Raw genomic sequence first — 21,967 nt, 5'->3', positions numbered from 1 at the left:
TAGTATTTCTCTATATAAACATTAAATTATAAAGTATGGCCTTTAATCATATATTTAATATTGCATATTATTTCAATTATATTTATCCATATATCTAGAAAGTTCATAATATAAATCAAAATATCAATACAAAAGATAATCCACGTCATTGGGGATAACTTACATTGATACAAGATCAAAACACATTGGCAAACATCTGCATGCACAGAGCGAACACAAAGGTGGCTGGGCATGTGTTTGAAGACAAAGGACAAGTGAGCATCATCCAGGCCTGCTTTATTGGGAGGAAGTGAGAGGGAGGAAGTGAGGGCACTGCCACAGGTACTTCCTGAACCACTGTGGAGTCTCCTTGTGGAGCGGAGGGGAAATTAATCTTGCAGTTTGTGACAACTCATTTCACTAGTATACATTCAAACACCACTCAAATTGAATAATCACTACTGTATATAGTGCACTATAGGGAGTATGGAATACGGAGTGATTTCGGACACCGCCAGAGAAACAGACAAACGAGTTGACAGTGAAATAGGAGGGGGGAGACGGTACTGTAGCTCTATTAATGATCGCTGATATCTCTCCCAGGATGCCGCTGGGATCAAAGTTGGCGTGGCTGGACGCGTCAACAGCTGGATGGCCAATAAACCTGCAGAGGTGGAGAAGACACAAGCACCGGCCCCAGAACCTGAACCGGCACCAGCAGGAGTAAGGCCTTAATCAAAATGTCCCCTACTACCCTCATGGGCATTACATTCACAGGCAGGAGGGGAATATTTTCTTAACCACTTAAGTATGCCCCATATCACTTCTTGATAAAACAAATACCGAAAATAATGTACTCACAAGCTCACGACACATCGCGGTTTGATGCATTGTGATCTTGTAAATCGGCTAATTTTGCAAATCTCGGATTAAAAATGTTATGATGGATTTTGATACATTTTGACAAAACCTGAACAAATGTTTCAAATTTGCCCAAAATAGGGACACCAATGGTTAACATAAATTTTAATTTAATTGTTAAATTGATATATGATCAAACATCATACAGTGTATACATTTCCCAAAAGGAAACAACATTTATTGAATTCAGTCTGTCCAGAAACAGGGATAAAACCAGTCATAAAAACGAATGAGGGGATATCAAAAGCAGAGCCACGGATGATCCCCCAACAAATCAAACGCTGACTGTAGGTACCACTCACACAACAGTGTCATGTCCACTGTAATTCTATTCATTCTATCGTGTGCATTTACTGCACACATCAACAACCTCACTGTTGTGCTTGTCCCATAGACTGGACGTATGTTTAGTGACACCACATGGACAATTCCCTACCCAACATTTGAGAAAAACAATTATTATCCATCTGTCAAATGTTGAGAAAAGCCTCTCATAGTGTGTAACTCTATACGGTGCCTGCTTTGAAATTTCGTTTTGAAAGAAATTAGTTTCTTATTTAACCACTTGAAAAGTTGAACCGTATATACCTAGCTGACCAGGTCCTTAATGGTACGCTGCTGGAAATAATCTGATAAAACTATCTTGTTACCTACCGTTCAGTCCAACCGATAAACAGTACACACACTGTTTCTCGTGCCAGGTGGCTGAATGCCAACATATCACCTTGCACTTCTGTTTTCGGCACCCTTCTATGGCCACAATAACTCATGTTGACCTCGGCAGTTATTTTAAGATTAACTTACACCTCATTCTTTAAATTCACTGTAGTAGGCAAAACAGAACTCTCATTGTTGCAAAGCGTGTTTTTACTTTACAGTCCACGTCTGGCCAAACAGTCTCTTTTCACCATTTACACAACAAATTAAGCAATTATTTTGTTGAAGATTCCTTAACAGAATTTTATATACAGTATATACAAGCAAAAAGAAAAAGTTTCATAAGCATTCATACAGCAGCAATTGTGTGTAGTTTCGTTGCCTGGCATTGTACTTTATTGTAGTAATGGCTTGATACCATCATAATCCATCATCATAAATTGTAAAGGATTGGATGAAGGAGGCCATAGTACCTAGTTTTATTTTTATTGAGATTTTCAGTGAAAGATATCCCAGGATCAGGTAGACACAGTAATAGTCATGATCACAGATCATATTCATTGGGTAATATGACAGATTTAAAGTAAGTAGAAGGAGGCCATAGTAGACATTGTATCGTCTTTTATTTTATTAGGGACTGCTACCAGTTATACCAAGGACACACTTGGCTACACTGTGTCTGCATGTGTAGGGGCATTGCTGAGTGACGTATTGCATTATTCCTACTTGAAAGTTAGGAAGGAGATATCTTCAGTGTCATATGTCTAGAGGAATGATCATAACCTTGAGTTTACTGATGTTACAACACTTCCACCCCATGGGAAGAAGATGTACAGCAGTCTACTACTTGGAATTATACTTAGGACAATTACTACTACAATTGTTACATGATTAACGCTTTTATCCAGAAGTGTGAGATCGGAGTACTGTAAATGTCATGAAGCTTGGTCACTAAATAACAGATTCTTCATGTGATTGAACCACTGTGTTTCTGTTATAGTTGTTATTTTCTTCTACTTTTCTAGCTTTTCAGCTTTCCCTTTCTTCAGCTTCGCTTCCTTTCAGACTTTTCTGTCCTCTCCCTTCCTTACTGCTGACATTGGAAAAGGTACAGGAAGCGTATGTTTACTAAAGTACTGTACAATTTGGATTGTTAATTCAACTCTGAGATTTACAGACCTGCAAGGGTTTGTTTCCCCTCTATTCAATCATTAATAGCTGGGGACCCCCACTGGAATCCCCTAAGGACCCCTTGACGGGACACCTAGCCCCATGTTGAGAACCTCTGCAAAACGCTATTTTGCTAAAAGATGATACGATTTTAGAGTTTATCAGGCTTTCAGTGCCCGATGACACAATAATGGGGATTACTATGATTAGTATCAGATGATAATATTTAGATTTCAGGGTTGTAGCTTCAACTACAGATAATATCTTTTGCGATTGATCATCACAGGCAATGAAACCCAGCGATGTTGGCAATAAGCGTGGCCCCTGGGAGACAAAGAAGACCTCCACGCCTGCTAAGGTACAAAGAGCAAGCTGAACACAACCTGCAGAGTAACGACAATTTCCATCTTAATCTTGTTGAGCTTTAAAGTGACGTACATGCTTGTTTGTTTTATTCAGTCTACCTAAAGGCGTGCCTTCAGAGGTAACTGTATTGTAATGTGGCTTTAACACAGTGATTCTCAACCTTTTTAATTCAAAGGACCCTCAGTTTGATATGTATTTATAGGCCCATTTGATACGATTTCTACCCCAATCTACACTGTCAAATCCTCAGTGTTAATATACTGTAACTTCGATTTAAGGGTCAATTTTGTCCAATTTGTATACACGGTCGGAGTTACAGACCTGTAAAGGTCCATTTGGTTCCTAACTATGTGAAATTTAGCTGGAGACCCGCTGGAACCCCCTCAAGGACTTCTAGGGGTCCCTGGACCCTGCGTTGAGAACCACTGGCTTAGTGTAATGCACGTTCCACTCTGCACACGGTGTGTGATCGCTGTGGTGATTGCACTTGGTTCCATGAACCCTACAACCTATCACCGTGTGAAGTGTTGTGACTGCATCATGCCGTATTATGCATCTTTTATAAATGCAACATTCTGTATGTGTATGGCTATGATTATTTGCCAATATGGCCTCAAGGAAATTTAATTGCATTCTGGGATCTGGAGTTCTGTGGAAACATCTCTGATGTGGTTTCTCAACTGGACCACGGAACGGATCTTTCCTTGTCATACTTGGCGATGATCTATGCGATGTTAGGGGATAAGTTGGCTGCACGACACGGCAGTTTGGCATGGATAACTGCATTACAGAAACAATATAACGGTCAGAAATACCATACAGTATATAGTTCATGTGGTTATGCTTTGATACAATACTGCAAAACTGTTTGACATGCAATTTTCACCCAATACTCAACGTGTGTGTAGCTCTGTGTGTTTATGTATTTAAGTTTGCGTGGGATGGCTTACATCTGGTGAGAATTTTGCTGAATGCATCTGTCTTTAGGGAAATAAGAAGTGGCTTTCTTGTGGATTGCTTTAGATAGTATGATCTCACCCTGCACTGCACAATCCTGAGTGTAAATTTAAATGAAAACTGAGAATTTTACAGTGCACCCCACCTGAACCCACTCACTGCACTTTACAGTTTACACAGTAAAATAAATGCCATATGTTAATTTAACTAGGAGGGTGTAAACATTGACCCATATGGTCATTGTTACTCCCTCCCTCAGACTTAGATTTGCACCACAGATTTGACTGCATTAATGATAGTCCTTTTTTGGACAGCTCCAAAACTGGATTACGTTAATCCTTAAGAAGGTGCAATGAATGGTGTTTATATGGTCAGCTCCAAATAAATGAATAGTTCCTTTCCAATGTGTTTACAGGTGGCCGTTGGAGGAAGGAGCAAGTTTGGTGCAAAATAATGGTAAGTGTAAAGTGTATGTTCTGCACATCAAACTAAGACCCTATTAGACTTAAAAATAGCTGTCAGGAGAGGTGTCAGGAGAAAGAGAGCGTGTCCTTTAGGTTAGACTCTGAGTGAAGGAGTGAGCCAATGAGCCATGACAACGATTTTATAGCCCGCTGCAATGGACACAGCTATGCCCCTGCCAAACCCACCCTAGCTGTTCACCCACCATAAATAAAACGTTCCACTTGAACATTTTGACACCGGTCCGTTCCATGACTAACGTCACCATGACCTTGTTTCCCAGTATAAAGAACGTTCCGGTCTTAGTCAGATGGTGATCATAGTTCACCCCATGCCACCTGCATGGGCCCGTCCAATGCCACATAGCGTCGTTCCACGCTGCAGCTGCTTGATTGTCACATTGCGGCGGTGTGTTGGGGAGGATTACTAACTGTTAAGGCAGCAAAGTAGCCTCAAACGCCAGGCTTATTCACTCAGTACTAATGGTAAAGTCTTACAAAGCTTTACCCAACTTAAAAGCTGTTATAGCAGAGTTTGCTAACTAAGCAAATTAGCAATTGTAATGACGATAAGCAACATTAAATAATAGATTATTGGCGCTGACTTTGATGAGATAATACATTTCTTCCTTACTTTATCCTCAAGCAGCTTACCCTAAATGCCAATTCAAAAGTAATCCTTGCCCTATATCTTGCGCCACCCCTTACTCCTTATCCCTAAACATATTAGCAATCTTTTACTATTTTAAAACATTTTTAAATAGTACAAATAGTCGATCTACAAGCTAACAACGTGTCAAGGTAGATTGGCTAGTTGAACTATTTTTAAATGTTTTAAAATAGTAAGAAATGGCAAATAAGTTTAGGGATAAGGGGTAAGGAGTGGCGCAAGATGGAGCCCTATATGTACAATTTAACACCCCTCCCCCCCACACACACATACACATGCACACACGCACTGTTGTGCCAGAGCTAGAACAATACAAATGGAAAAGTGTTTGTCAGGTTTTAGTTTCAGCCCTAAATAGTGTTCCTCACTTGTAACCTCCCCAATTCTTGATCAGAAATAGACCCCTGAGGAATGAAGTGAAGGGCAAATGACAATGTTACAGCTTCCACACACTCAAAGCAGAGTCAGTCTCTACTGCAGTTATGTGTCAACAGACGCAGCACATTGCACACATGACACACACAAGCACACACAGCACGCACGCACGCACGCACGCACGCACGCACGCACGCACGCTCGCACGCACGCACGCACACACACACACACACACACACACACACACACACACACACACACACACACACACACACGTTTGCATTACTACACTTGGAAGGACATACATTTTAAAAATACCAATTAAAGAAAAAACTTTTAACCTTTAACCTAAAGCCTTAAATATGAGCCTTAAACCTTAATCATGAACCACGTGCAGGACCTTTTTTCAAATGCTACTACATTTGACCCTCACAAGTACGCGTACGCACGCACGCACGCACGCACGCACGCACGCACGCACACACACACACACACACACACACACACACACACACACACACACACACACACACACACACACACACACACACTAGTATTTGAAGATTTACCTCTTGGTTAACAGCCAGGAGGTTAATAATCTCTGCCACCTCTTAAAGTTTGATGGGCTATGCACATGGTTAAAAGCAATACTGATTAATTGAAAGGGAAATATATCATTTATCTAACTCTCTCTCTGTCTTTCTCTCTTTCACCATCTCTATCTCAGCAGATGTGAGACCTTGGCCATCGGGATCCCACTTTGAAGGCCCAACCAAACCGAATATCAAAATCTAAACATTTTGATTCTCCTATAAAGGTTCTCATCAATATTGATAACAGAGGGACCAGGAGAACAACCTTTGTGCTTCAAAGTCTACAAATTATTAAGTTGCTTTTGGAATGGCCCTTTTAAATTAGTTTGTTGTGTAATAGGACTGTTCAGTGTTTTCATTGCTGAAATATTGCATGAATAAAGGTTAGAAGAATAGCTAATGGAGCAGCCACCTATTATAACAGTCTTACTCTTAATTGATTCTAGTTGTTGTGTTGTGTGCTTTCTTTCTGACTATGCAATAGCCTACCTACAATATTTCAGGATAGATTTATATAATTAATTCATTAACAGGATTTGATGATTTCTCATCTTGAGTAATATGCAACTACTCGGCTCTAGTTTTATATTCCATATACCATCACTGCTTGTTCTGATTATATTAACCATGCTTTATTCAATGTGATATCTGAGCAGGCTGAATTTGCTGTGTCATGGCTAGCATTTTTATTTTGTGACAGTACAGTGTATTACCAGTGAACTGAATGTGGTTTGACTTGCCTGTAAATACTTGACTTTGAATTTGTTTTGCTAAAGAGCGGTGCTTCAATAGATGACAGAGCACGGGTAGAACATAATGTCACCGGCACATTCAGCCCTGGACTGCAGACAGAATACCACATTTAGCAAGCAGTTGTCTTTGTGTACAACATGGGGGTTGTGCCTTTTCGTCATGTGCAAATTTAATAATGGAATTGTTTTTTTTTTGTTTTTTGACTGTACAAGTGTATTTACTGTAATATCTGTTAACCACATGAAACCTTAACCTAGTGTCCCTATTCTGGGGAAAACATTCAGCTGAAATTGCTGATACAAGCTCACTACGCATGGCATTGTGGCAGGAACAAAGGACGGGACTCTGGTCAACAAATATAGGATTTCAGTGGTTGACAGAGTGACATAAAGCAAATGTCTAAATTAAATTCTCTATGACCAAATTCTACCAAATTCGGTTCGTTCTACCAAAAAGGAACTGTCATTCCAGCTTCTTGTTTACAATTGCCACTTTGCAATTATTTTTGCATTGCAGCAGGAGGGATGTTGATGGGACAAGGGAAATGTTCACCCTACTGTACCAAAGCCTGTAATGAACAGATACTGTACTCTGGTGCTTCAGAGGAATGCCTTATTGATCTCTATGTGCTTGAAATCTGCCATAATGCATATTGTGGGTCTTTCAGATGAACTGTTGTTATGAACGGCTTTATTTTAAGGTATGAACTTCTACTTTGTACTTGCTTCAGCAATAAAAGAATGGAAGCCATAATGTCATCCGGCTTGCTTTTATTTTTGGTGACTGACAGGAGAGCAGGAGAGGCTTTTATTACCCATGCTTAACCAGTGATTAAATCATCTCGTGCTGAAACATACCATGATGATGAAAGCTTGGAATGGATGCCTGACATTTTACCTGGGAAGGGGTTAGGGTTAGTGTGCAGGGTGTACATACATCAATGTGTCTCTGCGTGCATGTACAGTACTTGTATACATAACGGAGCATTTTCCTTTTTTCTTTTTTTACTAGTGTGTTCCTTAGGAACACAATTCCACTGACAAGGTCTTTACATGACGTAATTTGTGATGGAACTTTATTGTTACACTTTACTAACAATAGACAAAGTCTTCCCATGCCGTTCAGCCATAGGACAGTGAAGTCATATGACTATGAAGGGTTGGACTATGTACAGTATCCTCTATCCTCAAAGCTGAACTTGTTGGAATTGTGAACATCAAGGAATTGGAGTGTGTCTCCTGTTGACCCTTTGTCTCTTTGTCTGTGTCACAGGTAAGGATTCTCTTATGTAACTAGTGAAATTCCTATTCCTTTGATGTGCCGAATTTCTTTGAAATATGGTCATTTAGAAATACAATTTTCAAGTGCATGGTTTGTTAAAAAATAAAAAAATAAATCCAGTATTTTGTTGTACAGACTCATTGCAGATTTAATTATGATAAGCTTTATTTCTACAGACCTTATACTTTCCTCAATTCTGTTTATTATCTGTCTATTGTCTATAGCAAGAGTTTCAACATATTAAATAGTCATCTTTTCTCAAAACATCTCACTGTAAAAATGTAGATCCTAATGGTTGTCACGGCTCTCACAAATCTCACACATGAATCAAGGAGCATGAATTTGGGGCAGCCTGTCAGTCACTCAGAGTAACAGCCTCTCTTAGTAGACAGGTGTCGACAGAGTTTGAGTCATTAGCATGACTGACATTAAAAAAGACTCTGTTTGTCTATCTATCAGTCTGTCAAGGTTAGAAAGACTTTTAACTGTGATAATCTTAATCCACCTGGGAAACACCTAACATTTTGCTCTTTGAAAAGATTCCAGTGACGTCACATTACGTTATGAGTATTGAGTATGGCATTCAGCTGTTTGTGAATGTTTTATTGGTAATGAGCAAAAGGAGCTTTGATCTAAAAATAATACAAAGAATGTACTGTCAGATAGGATACTGTAGGCCTTTGTTAGTGTTACAGCAGAGTAAAAAAGCAGCCTGCAATGAACAATACAATACAGCAACAAAATACATACAGAAACCTTTTGCAGCCAGTGATACTGTTCTAGAATGACAAAGGCTTGCTATCCTTGCTCTCCTATGCTGTATCATTCTTAATATACACAGTAAAATACCCTGTGTTAATGTATCCATTTTTAACTCCTAGAGTGTAAAATGGATTTGGTTACATTTGTACACGCTCCGAGTAACACTCAGAATTCTGCTGTGTATAGGCTGACAGAGATCTATTTTCCAGGGTTCACATAAAAGAAAATGTCTGACTTCACTGAGGAAGTGATGGAGGAGGAAGTTGAGTATGTTGCCGACTTTATACTTTTAATAATGAGGATCACAATATTCTTATTCAATAAGCACAGTTTATCTGATTCAAACATTTTCTCCTTTCCACTGCCACTGCTTTAATGAAGAGAGGAAGAAGAAGAAGCAGGTAATATGATATCTGTAAACAAGAATGAATAGAATAGTACAATAATAGTATAGTAACACTAATTGAACACAGTTTAATCAACACTGTAATTAAGTGCGGTGGTGGACAGTGTACCTTGGCACCACTGGAAAAGCACGTCTCAGCCCTCAGCATGTTTTCCGGTTGAAAATAGGTTGAAATTTTAACGATATTTATTTGTATACAACTGTACTTATGTAAAAGTATAGTAAGTAGCGTATCTGTATACTTTACTTGAGTATTTGTATATGATTTTCACTTCACTAGGCATTTCAAAGACAAATATTGTACTTTTGAAGGGGAAAAGTACATTATGAATTTAATATAATGACACTAAACAATCTAAAGGTCAATGTGTCGCATTGTGAGCTTGTAGACCTAGCTTTAGACCATGAGCCGGGGGGGTTGGTCGGCACCTTCTGGGGGAATAATTCTCATAGTGATTTTTGTGAAGGTGTACAATACAGTTGTGATAGCATAGCACCAGTTTTATGGGTGCTATCATGCATTTTATTTTATAACAATACAGTAACAATTGAGATGGGTCATTATGAAAAGAACTGGTTCAGAGAGACAGCAACTTGTCAACTTCTCTCTCGTCGTGGAGCATGAAGTATTTCTTCCTTGCTGGAGTGTGAAGTATGCGTGATATCTAATCCAGTACCTGATGAAGACGCATGTGTTCCATGCCATAGAGAGGCTAAGCCTGCAGACCTGGTCTGTCAGCACAATTCTGCAACACTGTCTCTGCTCAACAGTTTTTTAAGCAGACTGTCATAGAAATCAGCTGAGCGTGCATGTGTGAGTGGACTCAACAGTGTTGATGATGGATACTGCATTTGGTCATGATGAGGCAGACATTGCAGGGTGTGATACACATGCTCAGTGCAAACTGATGTGCTTGTCTTGTTGGTGAATTGGGGTGTATCGGGTGTATCTACAGTATGAACTTTATACTGTACTTTATACTATAAAGTACAGATGGAGCAGGATGGGACAGTCCTGTGCAGATCATATCTGTGTGCAAAGGCAAGATCAGAGCACAAGACACTTTGCTGGCAGGGAACTTCCAAGGCTACCCTTCCCAGGCTACCCTGTGCTGGGTGAGTTGGGTGCCACAATTTAGTTGGGTGCCATAATATTAGTTGCCCTGTTGCACCACGTGTTGAGGGCTCATATACAAGTGATGTGGAAAAAGGCAGACCATCAAGCTCAACTTGACAAGTCGGCTGATGTCACAACATTTGGATGGGAGATCCAAATTGTGCTAAGGGTGACCAGCTGGCACCTGAAGAGATGTTCAAGCTACAGATGAGGAGTGATGTCGATAAAGAGTATATTGAGGATGAGGTAGACTAGGATTTGGGTAAGATAATACTGTCAATCAGGAAGGCGAGGGCCAGGAGGATGTGGTGGGTTGACTTTATGATCCTAAAAATATAGAAATATTATCATAATTTTATGTTACTAGAGCGGTGCCCGTGTTGTGATGTCAGAACAGGCCAGATGGAGATATAGTGTGATCAGGTCCAGACTCCAGAGCCCGTGGCAGAGGCTTTTGTGTACCGTAAATGCATGCACCTATTATGTAGTGCCATGCTCTGAAGACGGGGTTTGAGAAATAGTTTGATACTAAGGTGCACAATTACGGCTACATAGGCCAGTCATGCAGTTCAGGTCCCAGGCTAACTTCAAAAGTCTATCAATAGAAGTCCTGGCCACGTTGACTAACAAAGAAACACACACACTAGACAGGTCTCCCCTATGACACAACGTATGGCCTACATGTTGACACACACACACACGCACGCACGCACGCACGCACGCACGCACGCACACACACACACACACACACACACACACACACACACACACACACACACACACACACACCGTAAGTGGATCAATTTTGGGCAGACTGTTCAGCAGAACACAAACATCGTGCATTTTACCTCGTGCATCTTATTATATGTGCATAGGCACCCTATATATATGCTGCCATGTCTTCTTTGCACTTTACTTTCAGAGGATCTACTGCTGTTGGTCACAATTTGTTAATCTTTGATTGTCCTTAAATAAACACTACATTTGAAATAAGGACGATGCCTTGGACTCTCTCTTCCTAATAAATTGCTTGGTCTACTCCTATATTATCAACACCCACGAGACTACACTACATCTTTCATGAAAACAGAAGTGCGTCTCATTTACTATAGTCACTATAGTCACCATGTTGTCACTGCCTGTACTATCTACAGGGCGTGTAGATAAGATTTCTAGATGTGCTAATTTTACTTTTCTTATAATTATTGACTTGAGTTGTATCCTTGAGTTGTATCCCCAGTAGTAGAATAGAATGCTTCATTCGGATTTTGAGTGATAACACACAGAAAGCTATCATCACTGCTGCAATTCTATCACATATTTCCTAGCACTAGGGATGTATACCTTCCCAAAAATCACTGAGAATGATCCCCCCCCATTGGTACCGACGACTCCAAATTTGGGGTCCTGGCTGGCTGGCTCATGCACTAGATCGTCTATTGATATGTACTGATTACTGATTAATTGTATATTTTGTGGGTATCAGTACAAGAGGAAGTGACAGAGGAAGCACCAGAGGAAACAACAGGTAAAACATATTTTGTAGATTCCATAACAACTTGAACTCAGGGGTCTGTACACCTCCTTTTTCACAAATTCCCTTAACGGAAAATAGCCCAATAAGCTCACAGTCACAACCATAGACTGTAAAAAATATGGACAAAGCGTTCCCCGCGTCTAACATGAACGTAAAATGAAGCCTGTCAGTCCTTGAATTGTAAGTCGCCATCTTTCTAGATCCGTTTGGGCCCAGCTGGCCCATTGGCTGGCCCAGACAACGAGGCGGGACTTCCCCCCTTCTTCTTAGTTGGTTTTTATTTTGACTCGAGTGGGTGGGGAATCCCGATCATAGACTGTAACGGTAGCCACGCCCCTCAGAACATGCACGACTTTATGGTCATTTATTTTATAAATGGGACCATAATTTTCCAAAAAGAATATTATGACATTATAAATGAGACTTTAAACTAGTGACTGGAAGCAAAAAGTATTCATGACCATGTTTATTAAGGTAATACAGTCTAGGTGAAGTTAATACATGGACTTCTATGGGGCTATGGGTTTTTTTGGGCCCAATGACAGCGCCACAACAGGCCATTATATGAACTTTCAGGAAATCCCGATTTCCTTGTGGCTTCACAACATATCTGTCTGACTGCCCCCCTGGTCACAACACACTGCAAACCTGCAATGCAATGCGTGGTGAGCTCTTGTAGGCTGTTATTTTAACCGAATGTTTATTAACAATGAATTTATGTCTGTTCCTCATCACAGATGAATCAAAGCCCAAGCCCAAGTAAGATGTGATTCTTTCTCTCTTTTTTTGTGCAAAGGCACTTTGTTTCCTTAAAATATACAAAGCAATTAAACTACCGTTGATGGTTTCTATATAGGCTTATTTCATTAATTGATCATGTCAGGTTGATTGGTTCATTGATTGATTCCATGTCATTGATTGTTTGATTGATTGATGGTTTACATGTAGGATTGATCACGTTCACACATTTTTCATTTACACCAACAGGCCGTTTATGCCAAATGTTACGGCACCAAAGATGCCTGATGGAGGAGACAAAGTCGACTTTGATGTGAGCTGATGCGCACGCACGCACGCATGCACGCACGCACGCACGCACGCACGCAAACACGCAGGCAGGCAGGCAGGCAGGCAGGCAGGCAGGCAGGCAGGCAGGCAGGCAGGCAGGCAGGCAGGCAGGCACGCACGCACACACACACACACACACACACACACACACACACACACACACACACTGCACTCACACACACCACTTGTAGCTGTTCATTGTCATTACAGAAGAACCGCTCAAAAAGGAGTGTTGCCCATAGTCCTAGTGGCCGAGTTTTCATTTTCAGTTTGTTTTTTCATCACAATGTAAGGACTTTAATGAGGTAAAAGTACAACAAGTTCCTTCTAAGATGTAGTGGAATATCAAATTTGTACTTAAAGCTGCGCACTATGTGACTTTCCTGTTCTGCCACGGATTTGGACACGAGTCTCCTTTGTGCAAGTGCTGACATGTTTACCACTGAGATAATAGCCTGCTTGCTATGGGGAGAAATTTATACCTTTTGACCTTCAGGTCACACAAGTTGACCTTCAGGTCAAATTTTGTATCAAACCAGAAACAGGAGGTGTCAAAGGTTGTGTCAAGACACAGTAATCCAAATGTCTCAATAGAAGAGCAGGGAGACCAAATACAAACTCCCCAATTGTATTAGTAATATTGTATTAACATACAATAAATAGCATTTTATTCAACAACAAGTTACATACAGTACTGTAATACAGCTTTAAGTATTTGAACAAACGCTCTCGTTAGCTACTGACTACCTATTGGTTTATGCTGGTACCAGGATATCCACAGGAAGCGCCAGGAGAAGGATCTGTCTGAGCTGCAGTCTCTGATCGAGGCTCACTTCATCCAGAGGAAGAAGGAGGAAGAGGAGCTCATCGCCCTCGTCCAAAGAATCGTGAGTTCCAACTATATAGAGCAGTGGTTCTCAAACCTTTTCATGTCAAGGACCCCCAAATTAATACTCATAGGCGAGGCTAACAACCCAGGGACGGACTAATCCCCACGCGGGCCCCTGGGCCAGTATTCTTTGTAGGGCCCCCATAGTGTGCGTGCGCGCAAACTTTTCTGTTTTTTTTATTTTTCTTTCTTTTTATCATCCTTTTGACCTAAATTTTACACAATCAACAGTCAATGAGGGTCCCCAGGAGGCCTTTGTTGCTCACAAGCTCTGAGCAACGTGTGAGCTTGCAGATCCGCTATTTTCACTCTATCTAACTATAAAATAAATGCACTAAGTCTCTGTGTGTACGTCTGAAATCTACGTAACTCGAGAAGCGTTCACCCCACCGAATTCAAATTCGACAACGATAAAAGGGACACAGACATAAAATCTGGGTGGGGCATTAATTTCCAACTTGCATCGTTCCAAGTAGGCCAGTGCCCAATGGGCACCGCTGTAGGGGCTCCAACAGGCACCTCTCTAGTACAGTATACTATATATATATATACTAGAATTTCGCGGCCGCTTTGCGGCCGCTCATCCCAGAGTTACTTTGCCGCGCACTATGGGAAGAAGGAAATTGCGGGAGTTGACTCCACATGTAGTAACGGATGGGTTATTAGTTATTATTATGTGTCCTTATGTCACGGTCCGTGACATGTGTTATGGTTTGTTATGTTCCTTGTGCTAGGTTTTGGTTTTACTTTACACTTGTGTGCTATTATTTTGCAGTCTGTTAGTGTTTCCTGTGTTGCTCTTGTTACCTGTGTTGTCTCACCAGTACCCTGATTACCCTAGTGTTTCCACCTTGTCTTGTTAGTCCTTTTAGCCAATCATTGTGATAATTATCTGTTGAGTTCACCTGTGTCTTTGTGTATTTATGCTCCCCTGGTTTTGTCTTTTCCTTTGTCAGATCATTGTTGTATGTGACTAGTGTTTGCTCGTATAGTGAACTCCCAGAGTATTTCCAAGTTCTTGTTTTCCTCGTGTTCCTGTACCTGGATTTTGGTAATAAACCTTCTGCCTAAAACCTACTTTGCCTCTCTGCCTCTGTCCTGCATTTGGGTCCTACCCCCCCTGCCTATTCGTGACAGAATGATCTGACCATATTGGACCCAGCGGACAGAGGTTTGTTTTTGATTTAGATTTTTGCCATGCTGCTGAGGCTATCCACCATGGCCGATGGCCACCAGCCCAGCCTACCTTTTTCACCCAAGGACTTTGGTGTAACAAAGGATATTTTTTATGAGGATCCTCAGTTCCTCTCTCAACTGGCAAAATATTGGAGGCAGAATCGCGCATTTGCCCAATATACGGCTTTCTTCCGGTGGGAGAGTAGGGGTGCACCGTTTCCTCAGTTACCTTCTGAAGAGGTCGCTCCGGTCACCCCTGCTCTTCAGCCCACTTCCTCACCCAACCTGCTGCTGCCCGGCCCTCTGCTGCCCGGCCCTCCGCTGCCCGGCACTCTGCTGCCCGGCCCTCTGCTGCCCGGCACTCTGCTGCCCGGCTCTCTGCTGCCCGGCTCTCTGCTGCCCGGCACTCTGCTGCCCGGCTCTCTGCTGCCTGGCACTCTGCTGCCCGGCCCTCCGCTGCCCGGCTCTCTGCTGCCCGGCACTCTGCTGCCCGGCTCTCTGCTGCCCGGCTCTCTGCTGCCCGGCTCTCTGCTGCCCGGCCCTCAGCCTGCAACCCCAGTTCCTCAGCCTGCAGCCCCGGTTCCTCAGCCTGCAGCCCCAGTTCCTCAGCCTGCAGCCCCAGTTCCTCAGCCTGCAGCCCCAGTTCCTCTGCCTGCAGCCCCAGTTCCTCAGCCTGCAGCCCCGCCTCCCATGACTGCAGCCCTGCCTCCCATGACTGCAGCCCTGTCTACTGTACCTGCAGCCCCGCCTGAAGCCCCGACTCCACCTGCGGCTTCCCTGTCATTTCCTCCAGTGTCCTCTGCCTCGTCTGGTCCTCCTGGCCGACCACCAGACAACACCTCTGCCTCGCCTCGGCCTCCAGGCCTACCTCCAGGTGGCACCCCCATCTCGTCTCGGCCTCCAAGCCGACCTCCAGACGGTGCCCCCCTCTCGTCCCGGCCTCCAGGCCGACCTCCGGACTTCACCTTCTCAGCCCTGGTCTATCCTCCAGGCCGTCCCCCTGAGGTTACCCCCGCCTCTGTCCATTATCCAGGCTGGCCCCCTGAGGTCGCCTGGTCTGCCCCTCTTGCCCTCCTCCAGACCCCCACCACCCACCCTGCTCGATGCTCTGGACTATATTGAGGCATGTCTGGAATCCATGCCTTAAGGGGGAGGTACTGTCACGGTCCGTGACATGTGTTATGGTTTGTTATGTTCCTTGTGCTAGGTTTTGGTTTTACTTTACACTTGTGTGCTATTATTTTGCAGTCTGTTAGTGTTTCCTGTGTTGCTCTTGTTACCTGTGTTGTCTCACCAGTACCCTGATTACCCTAGTGTTTCCACCTTGTCTTGTTAGTCCTTTTAGCCAATCATTGTGATAATTATCTGTTGAGTTCACCTGTGTCTTTGTGTATTTATGCTCCCCTGGTTTTGTCTTTTCCTTTGTCAGATCATTGTTGTATGTGACTAGTGTTTGCTCGTATAGTGAACTCCCAGAGTATTTCCAAGTTCTTGTTTTCCTCGTGTTCCTGTACCTGGATTTTGGTAATAAACCTTCTGCCTAAAACCTACTTTGCCTCTCTGCCTCTGTCCTGCATTTGGGTCCTACCCCCCCCCCTGCCTATTCGTGACACCTTATTAGTGTAGTGTAGTGTAGTCAACACGTTATGGCTCATACACACTGCCCGGTATTTGCTCCGATTGTTGTCGGAGCATTTTTGGCGCTGGCCGACAAAACCCCTGATCTGACGTTACTGGTAGATCGTGATCTACCTTTTTTGTCCCAGGGCACTTTTCATAGCCTAAAAATCTCGGGGCACACCTAGATATACGGTTTGTGTACACTGTATATATACCGGTGTGTATATATATAGAATATTAGTGGTCCATGACATGAAAATGTTTGAGAACCACTGCTGTAAAACAACATTGGACAATGATGTTTGACAGTCAGCAATAGTGTTGCTTATTCTAGATTTATTTTCTGACTTGATCTGGCCTGTACAAAAAAGGGAGTAAATTAGAACCCGGCAACTACCGCCCTATTTCTATTCTAAGCTCCATCTCGAAAGTGATGGAAAAATGAACAGGTTGAAAAGTATCTTGCCACTAATAAATTGCTGTATGAGTTCCAATCTGGTTTCAGAACATCCCACTCCACTGACACATGCCTCCTCTATTTGAGCGACCACATCAAACACGAGGTGGACGCTGGAAAATACTGCGGCATGGTCATGCTGGACCATACTGTTCCTAATATATGTTAACGACATGACATCAGCTTGTGACTGCAACTTGTTCCTGTTCGCAGATGACTCGGCACTGCTGGTCTCGGACAGGAACAAACTGCAGGTTGAAAAGACCCTCAGCTCTGAACTCGGTAGAATCTGCACCTGGCTCGCTGATAACAAACTATCCTTACACCTGGGAAAAACTGAATCCATTCTCTTCGGATCAAATAGTAATCTCAGCAAGGCAGATGGCTTCTTGGTTAGAGTGGGTGACAATATTATCACACGAAAAGATCAAATTACCTACCTAGGTTCCATCCTGGAGGCCAATCTTTCCGGTGATAAAATGGCCACCAACGTAATCAAAAAAGTCAATCAAAGAACAAGATTCCTTTACAGGATCTCCTCACTGGTCAGCAAAAACACCTTGAAGACCTTAACAGGAGCCCTTGTACAAGGTTTATTTGACTATGCATCCACCTCAAGGCACCTCAAAGGCCCTTAAAACAAGGCTCCAGACCTCCCAAAACAAACTGGTCAGGCTCCTACTTGGCCTCACCCCCCGAACCCACCTCACCCCTGCCCACTTTGACAGGCTGGGATGGCTTAGGGTCGACGACAGAGTATAGCATCTTGCAATGGGTCTGGTCCACAAGATTCGATACACCACCAAGATACCCATGTACCTGTCTAAATACTTCCTTAATGTAAACGAAGTCCACACCCACAACACCAGAGGGAGTGCAACAAACCATGTACAACCCAGATTCGGCACAAACAAGGGACTAAATTATTTTCACTCCTATGCCGCCAAAATGTGGAACGCCCTACCAACAGTCATTAAGACATGTGAATCCCTTGACTCCTTCAAAACCGCTCTCAAAGGGCACCTACGGATGGCTGCAATTCGAAACTGGCCTCTGTAAAATCTGAATCCCCCACCCCCCCCACTGTATATGTATCTTTTCCCTTTTTGCTTCCTATATGATGAATTCCTGTTCTGTTCTTTAGCTACATAGAAATGTCTATTTGTATGTCTCTAAATGTTTTGATGAATTGAACAATGTGGACCCTGTTGTAAACAAGTGTAATGCTTAATTGGGTCGTCCACTCACAGTTAACAGTCTTTGTATTGAGTTTGTGCTTGAAATGTACTGTTAATTCTGCAAACTGTTAATAAATATTTCAATCAATCAATCAATCAATCAAGCCTGTTAACATTTCCATAGACCTGGTTGCTTGTTTCCCTCTCAGTCAATGTGGCAACCCTGGTCAATGCCGTGTTGACTGTTCTGTATGATGATTTAGCTTAGCACACAACAGCTAGGAGGATGCAGCAGGCTGATGCCATCATGTTTGGCTCCGTCTTATGAGCAAATTTAGAACTTCCTGTCTGAGAGCTAGCAGATTTAAGACATCCGGTTGCCTTCAGAATAAAATAAGGTTTTTTAATTCGTTAATTAAATAACTATTACATTACATTATTAACAGTATTTTGCGCAATTTATGTCCCCGGATTTATGGATATGGACTTATGGCTCCATCGCTGCCTCTTTCTTTAGTAGAAGTAGAAATTTAACGTGTTGCTGACTGTTTACGGTACCTCCCTCTCACACGCGCGCGCGCACACACACACACACACACACACACACACACACACACACACACACAGCTGACTTCCTCTCCCACCGACGTCAGCTGTTAATTTATCTCCTTATTCATACACGCTTTGAGCTGAGATAAGCTATAAAGCGCCTTTTAAATATGACAATGCTGTATATATATCAGCTGCACAGTTCAGGCAAGTGTCTGTGGCATATCATGTAACTTTAACAAAATAGTTTTGACAGCTTAAATCCGCGCGGCAGTGTTGTGTGTGTGTGGGACACGGGGTAGTGTGTGTGTGTGTGTGTGTGTGTGTGTGTGTGTGTGTGTGCAATCAGAAGTACTGGCAGTAGCGAAATAACAAACGCGATCTGTCTAATCGTAGTAGTTAGGTACAAACCAAGTAGTTTCTAAGAACAATGTTAATGTAACTAAGACATTCGCTGAGCGACCTATATTTTAAATGCAGAGATTTAGAAGGAATAAGCGAAATGGTGAGGCGACTATAGGTAAGGTTTCTCTGCGGAGAGGGAGCCATAGGGGAGATCACATTACAGCAGCCAAAGAGGGAGGGGGGGGCTGAGAGCTAGTGACGGGTGTGGCTTGGTTGAGTTTTCATTGGCTAGTGGCCACAGGCCACATGGGCACATCATGGGCACATCTTTTCATTGGCTAGTGACACACTTTTGCGCCACGTGACAACTAATATAGAATAGATATATCTGCTGTCGGGAGGAAACCACCTAACTCCAAAATGTTCATTTTTCAGGAATCATTATGAAAAATATATATTTTTTAGGAAATTTAGAAAACCTTATGTTCATCAAAGTTGGTGTTGTGACTTTCTATATTGTCAATGACTTCCATGAGAGAGGGAGAGGTGGTGGAGTTCGTTGCTTTAGCAGACAGTTTGAGGGTCCAATGGAGTTAAGTGGTTTTGTCCAAAGCACGTTTTACTACTTTCTATTGGTTCAATATTGTGTGCGTGTGTGTGTGTGTGTGTGTGTGTGTGTGTGTGTGTGTGCGTGTGCGTGTGCGTGTGTGTGTGTGCGCATGCGCGCGTGTGTGTGTGTGTGTGTGTGTGTGTGTGTGCATGTGTGTGCATGTGCGTGTGTGTGTGTGTGTGTGTGTTCATCATGTGTGTGGCCCTGCAGGACAAGCGCCGTGGTGAGAGAGCAGAGCAGGTGAGGATTCGGACTGAGAGAGAGAAAGACAGGCAGACCAGACTTGCGGTAAGGAGATCTCACTCACCGCACCGGTCTCATCTCTCATGCCGACTCAGAGCTTGCAGCTTTCGTTGGTTAAGTGGTTCTTCTTAGCTGGTGTTTTTGGCGTACAGGAGGAGAAGGAGAGGAGGGAGCAGGAGGACCACCGTAAGAAGCAGGATGATGACATCAAGAAGAAGAAAGCTCTCAATACCGTGACCCATCAATCGAAGGTTATTCAACATCTGCTCGACATCTGTCATGTAGTCAAACCAAATGTCACAGGGAGGAAGCCGATCATTATGTCCAATCACTCAACCACTTGGAGAGATATATTGGTCTGTGCAGGCACAAACTGGGCTGGGCCAAGCCAAGCTTTCTCTCAACTGGCAGAGAGATTGAAAGACAGAAAGACAGAGAGATGTTGATTAAGACTTGATTCATTTTTATTCAACATTTGCTAGTACTGTAACTTCAGCAATTCTTGCTTGCTAGGGGGGGGGGGTTCACAACACAGGGCCCTAAGTGACTGCTTTCCTTTTTTTTGACGATGGGTTCCCAGATAGCTTATTTTGCAGCAGTCTCTCTCTGTCGTGCTACTATTCAATACAGCATGCATTCATTGGCTACACAGTAAAATCCTTATAGCATCAATTTAACTCAAAGAGTGTAGAAATAGAATGGCAATGGTCCATGTTTTCCAGGACATGCCTATAGCACATCTATTCCATGCACACTACATAGATCTGCTATATTCAGCACGCGATACCGTCCTTCATCATACTAGACTCTTGAGTATAAATTACGCTTTATGTGTGAACGTACAGTATAGGCTCCGTTGACATGGGCTGTGGCTATCAGTACAAATTATATATTTTTATAATCGTTTTTTATCGGGGACAAATAAATAGCATATGGCAAAGGTAATTTTAATAATCACTACTATCCATATTTGTAACTCATCTATTAAATCCATACACTTTTGTTTTGAACGAATTGCTTATTTATTTGTTACTATCCTCATGTAATGATTGAATAGGCTATTCAACAGTCTCCTGTTGATCTGGGATTATTTTGTTTTATCCGGGAATCGAACCCTGGTGTCCTGCATATAGAGTCCACATTTCTACCACTCATCCAAAAGGCAGTCCCTCCTTGTGTTCGGGAGATATTGCAACTTCTGAGCTTCAGGCAGGCAGCACTATAGGCTACTTGTCAACCAGTAGTCCTACCCAGCACTAGGTTCTACATGGATGAGTAGGGAGACCACCTCCAATACACAACAGATAGGCCTACAGCAGGATAGTTATATTGTATTAACATGGGCCTACAGATTGGTTAAAATCAGGTTTTATTCATTCAAATAAGTACCAGATTGCAGCTTTAACAACCCTGTTTCAGTCCAGTTCACATTTCTCTCCTCACATTTGACCACTGCAGGGTGCTGAGGGGAGAAAGGGAGCCAAGAAGCAAACGGAGAGGGAGAAGAAGAAGAAGATCTTGGCCGACCGCAGGAAAGCCCTCAACATTGATCATCTAAACGAGGAAAAACTCAAGTATGTCAGCAGTCAAACGTTACAGCTAACCACACCATGTGTGATGTGTCCACTGTCCAGTGGAGGGAAGTAAAGTTATTGTCTCCACCAGTCCGAAGGCATGGGGGGAGAGTATGTTTTGCACTCCGTCCGTCCGTCCGTCCGTGTGTGTGTGTGTGTGTCCGTGAACAGCTAATCTCGGCCACCGTTAACCCGGTCGATGCCAAATTTTGCACACACACTCCCTGGATGCCAACGATGAACCTCTGCCCCA

General features: G+C 42.8%; 2 protein-coding genes across 2 annotated transcripts in view; both read left to right on the top strand.

The window, feature by feature from the left end:
* The window catches only part of LOC310857951 (uncharacterized protein), a 31,599-nt gene extending 23,939 nt beyond the window's left edge, over positions 1-7,660 (top strand). Inside the window, exons 15-18 of the mRNA XM_083763988.1 lie at positions 583-702; positions 3,014-3,085; positions 4,466-4,506; positions 6,284-7,660. Coding sequence (XP_083620114.1) covers positions 583-702; positions 3,014-3,085; positions 4,466-4,504 — 231 coding nt within the window. The 3' untranslated portion in view covers positions 4,505-4,506; positions 6,284-7,660. The remainder of the gene's footprint in view (positions 1-582; positions 703-3,013; positions 3,086-4,465; positions 4,507-6,283) is intronic.
* Positions 7,661-7,794: 134 nt separating this feature from the next.
* tnnt2d (troponin T2d, cardiac) overlaps positions 7,795-21,967 on the top strand; it is a 16,257-nt gene continuing 2,084 nt past the window's right edge. The window contains exons 1-10 of the mRNA XM_083763989.1: positions 7,795-8,174; positions 9,155-9,212; positions 9,327-9,346; positions 11,955-11,996; positions 12,743-12,764; positions 12,993-13,056; positions 13,844-13,960; positions 20,108-20,185; positions 20,293-20,391; positions 21,599-21,714. Coding sequence (XP_083620115.1) covers positions 9,172-9,212; positions 9,327-9,346; positions 11,955-11,996; positions 12,743-12,764; positions 12,993-13,056; positions 13,844-13,960; positions 20,108-20,185; positions 20,293-20,391; positions 21,599-21,714 — 599 coding nt within the window. The 5' untranslated portion in view covers positions 7,795-8,174; positions 9,155-9,171. The remainder of the gene's footprint in view (positions 8,175-9,154; positions 9,213-9,326; positions 9,347-11,954; positions 11,997-12,742; positions 12,765-12,992; positions 13,057-13,843; positions 13,961-20,107; positions 20,186-20,292; positions 20,392-21,598; positions 21,715-21,967) is intronic.

The sequence above is a fragment of the Protomyctophum parallelum genome, assembly GCF_964188405.1.
Source record: "Protomyctophum parallelum genome assembly, chromosome: 4".
In the NCBI taxonomy this organism is placed as follows: domain Eukaryota; kingdom Metazoa; phylum Chordata; class Actinopteri; order Myctophiformes; family Myctophidae; genus Protomyctophum; species Protomyctophum parallelum.
This window is presented reverse-complemented; position numbering and strand designations above follow the sequence as displayed.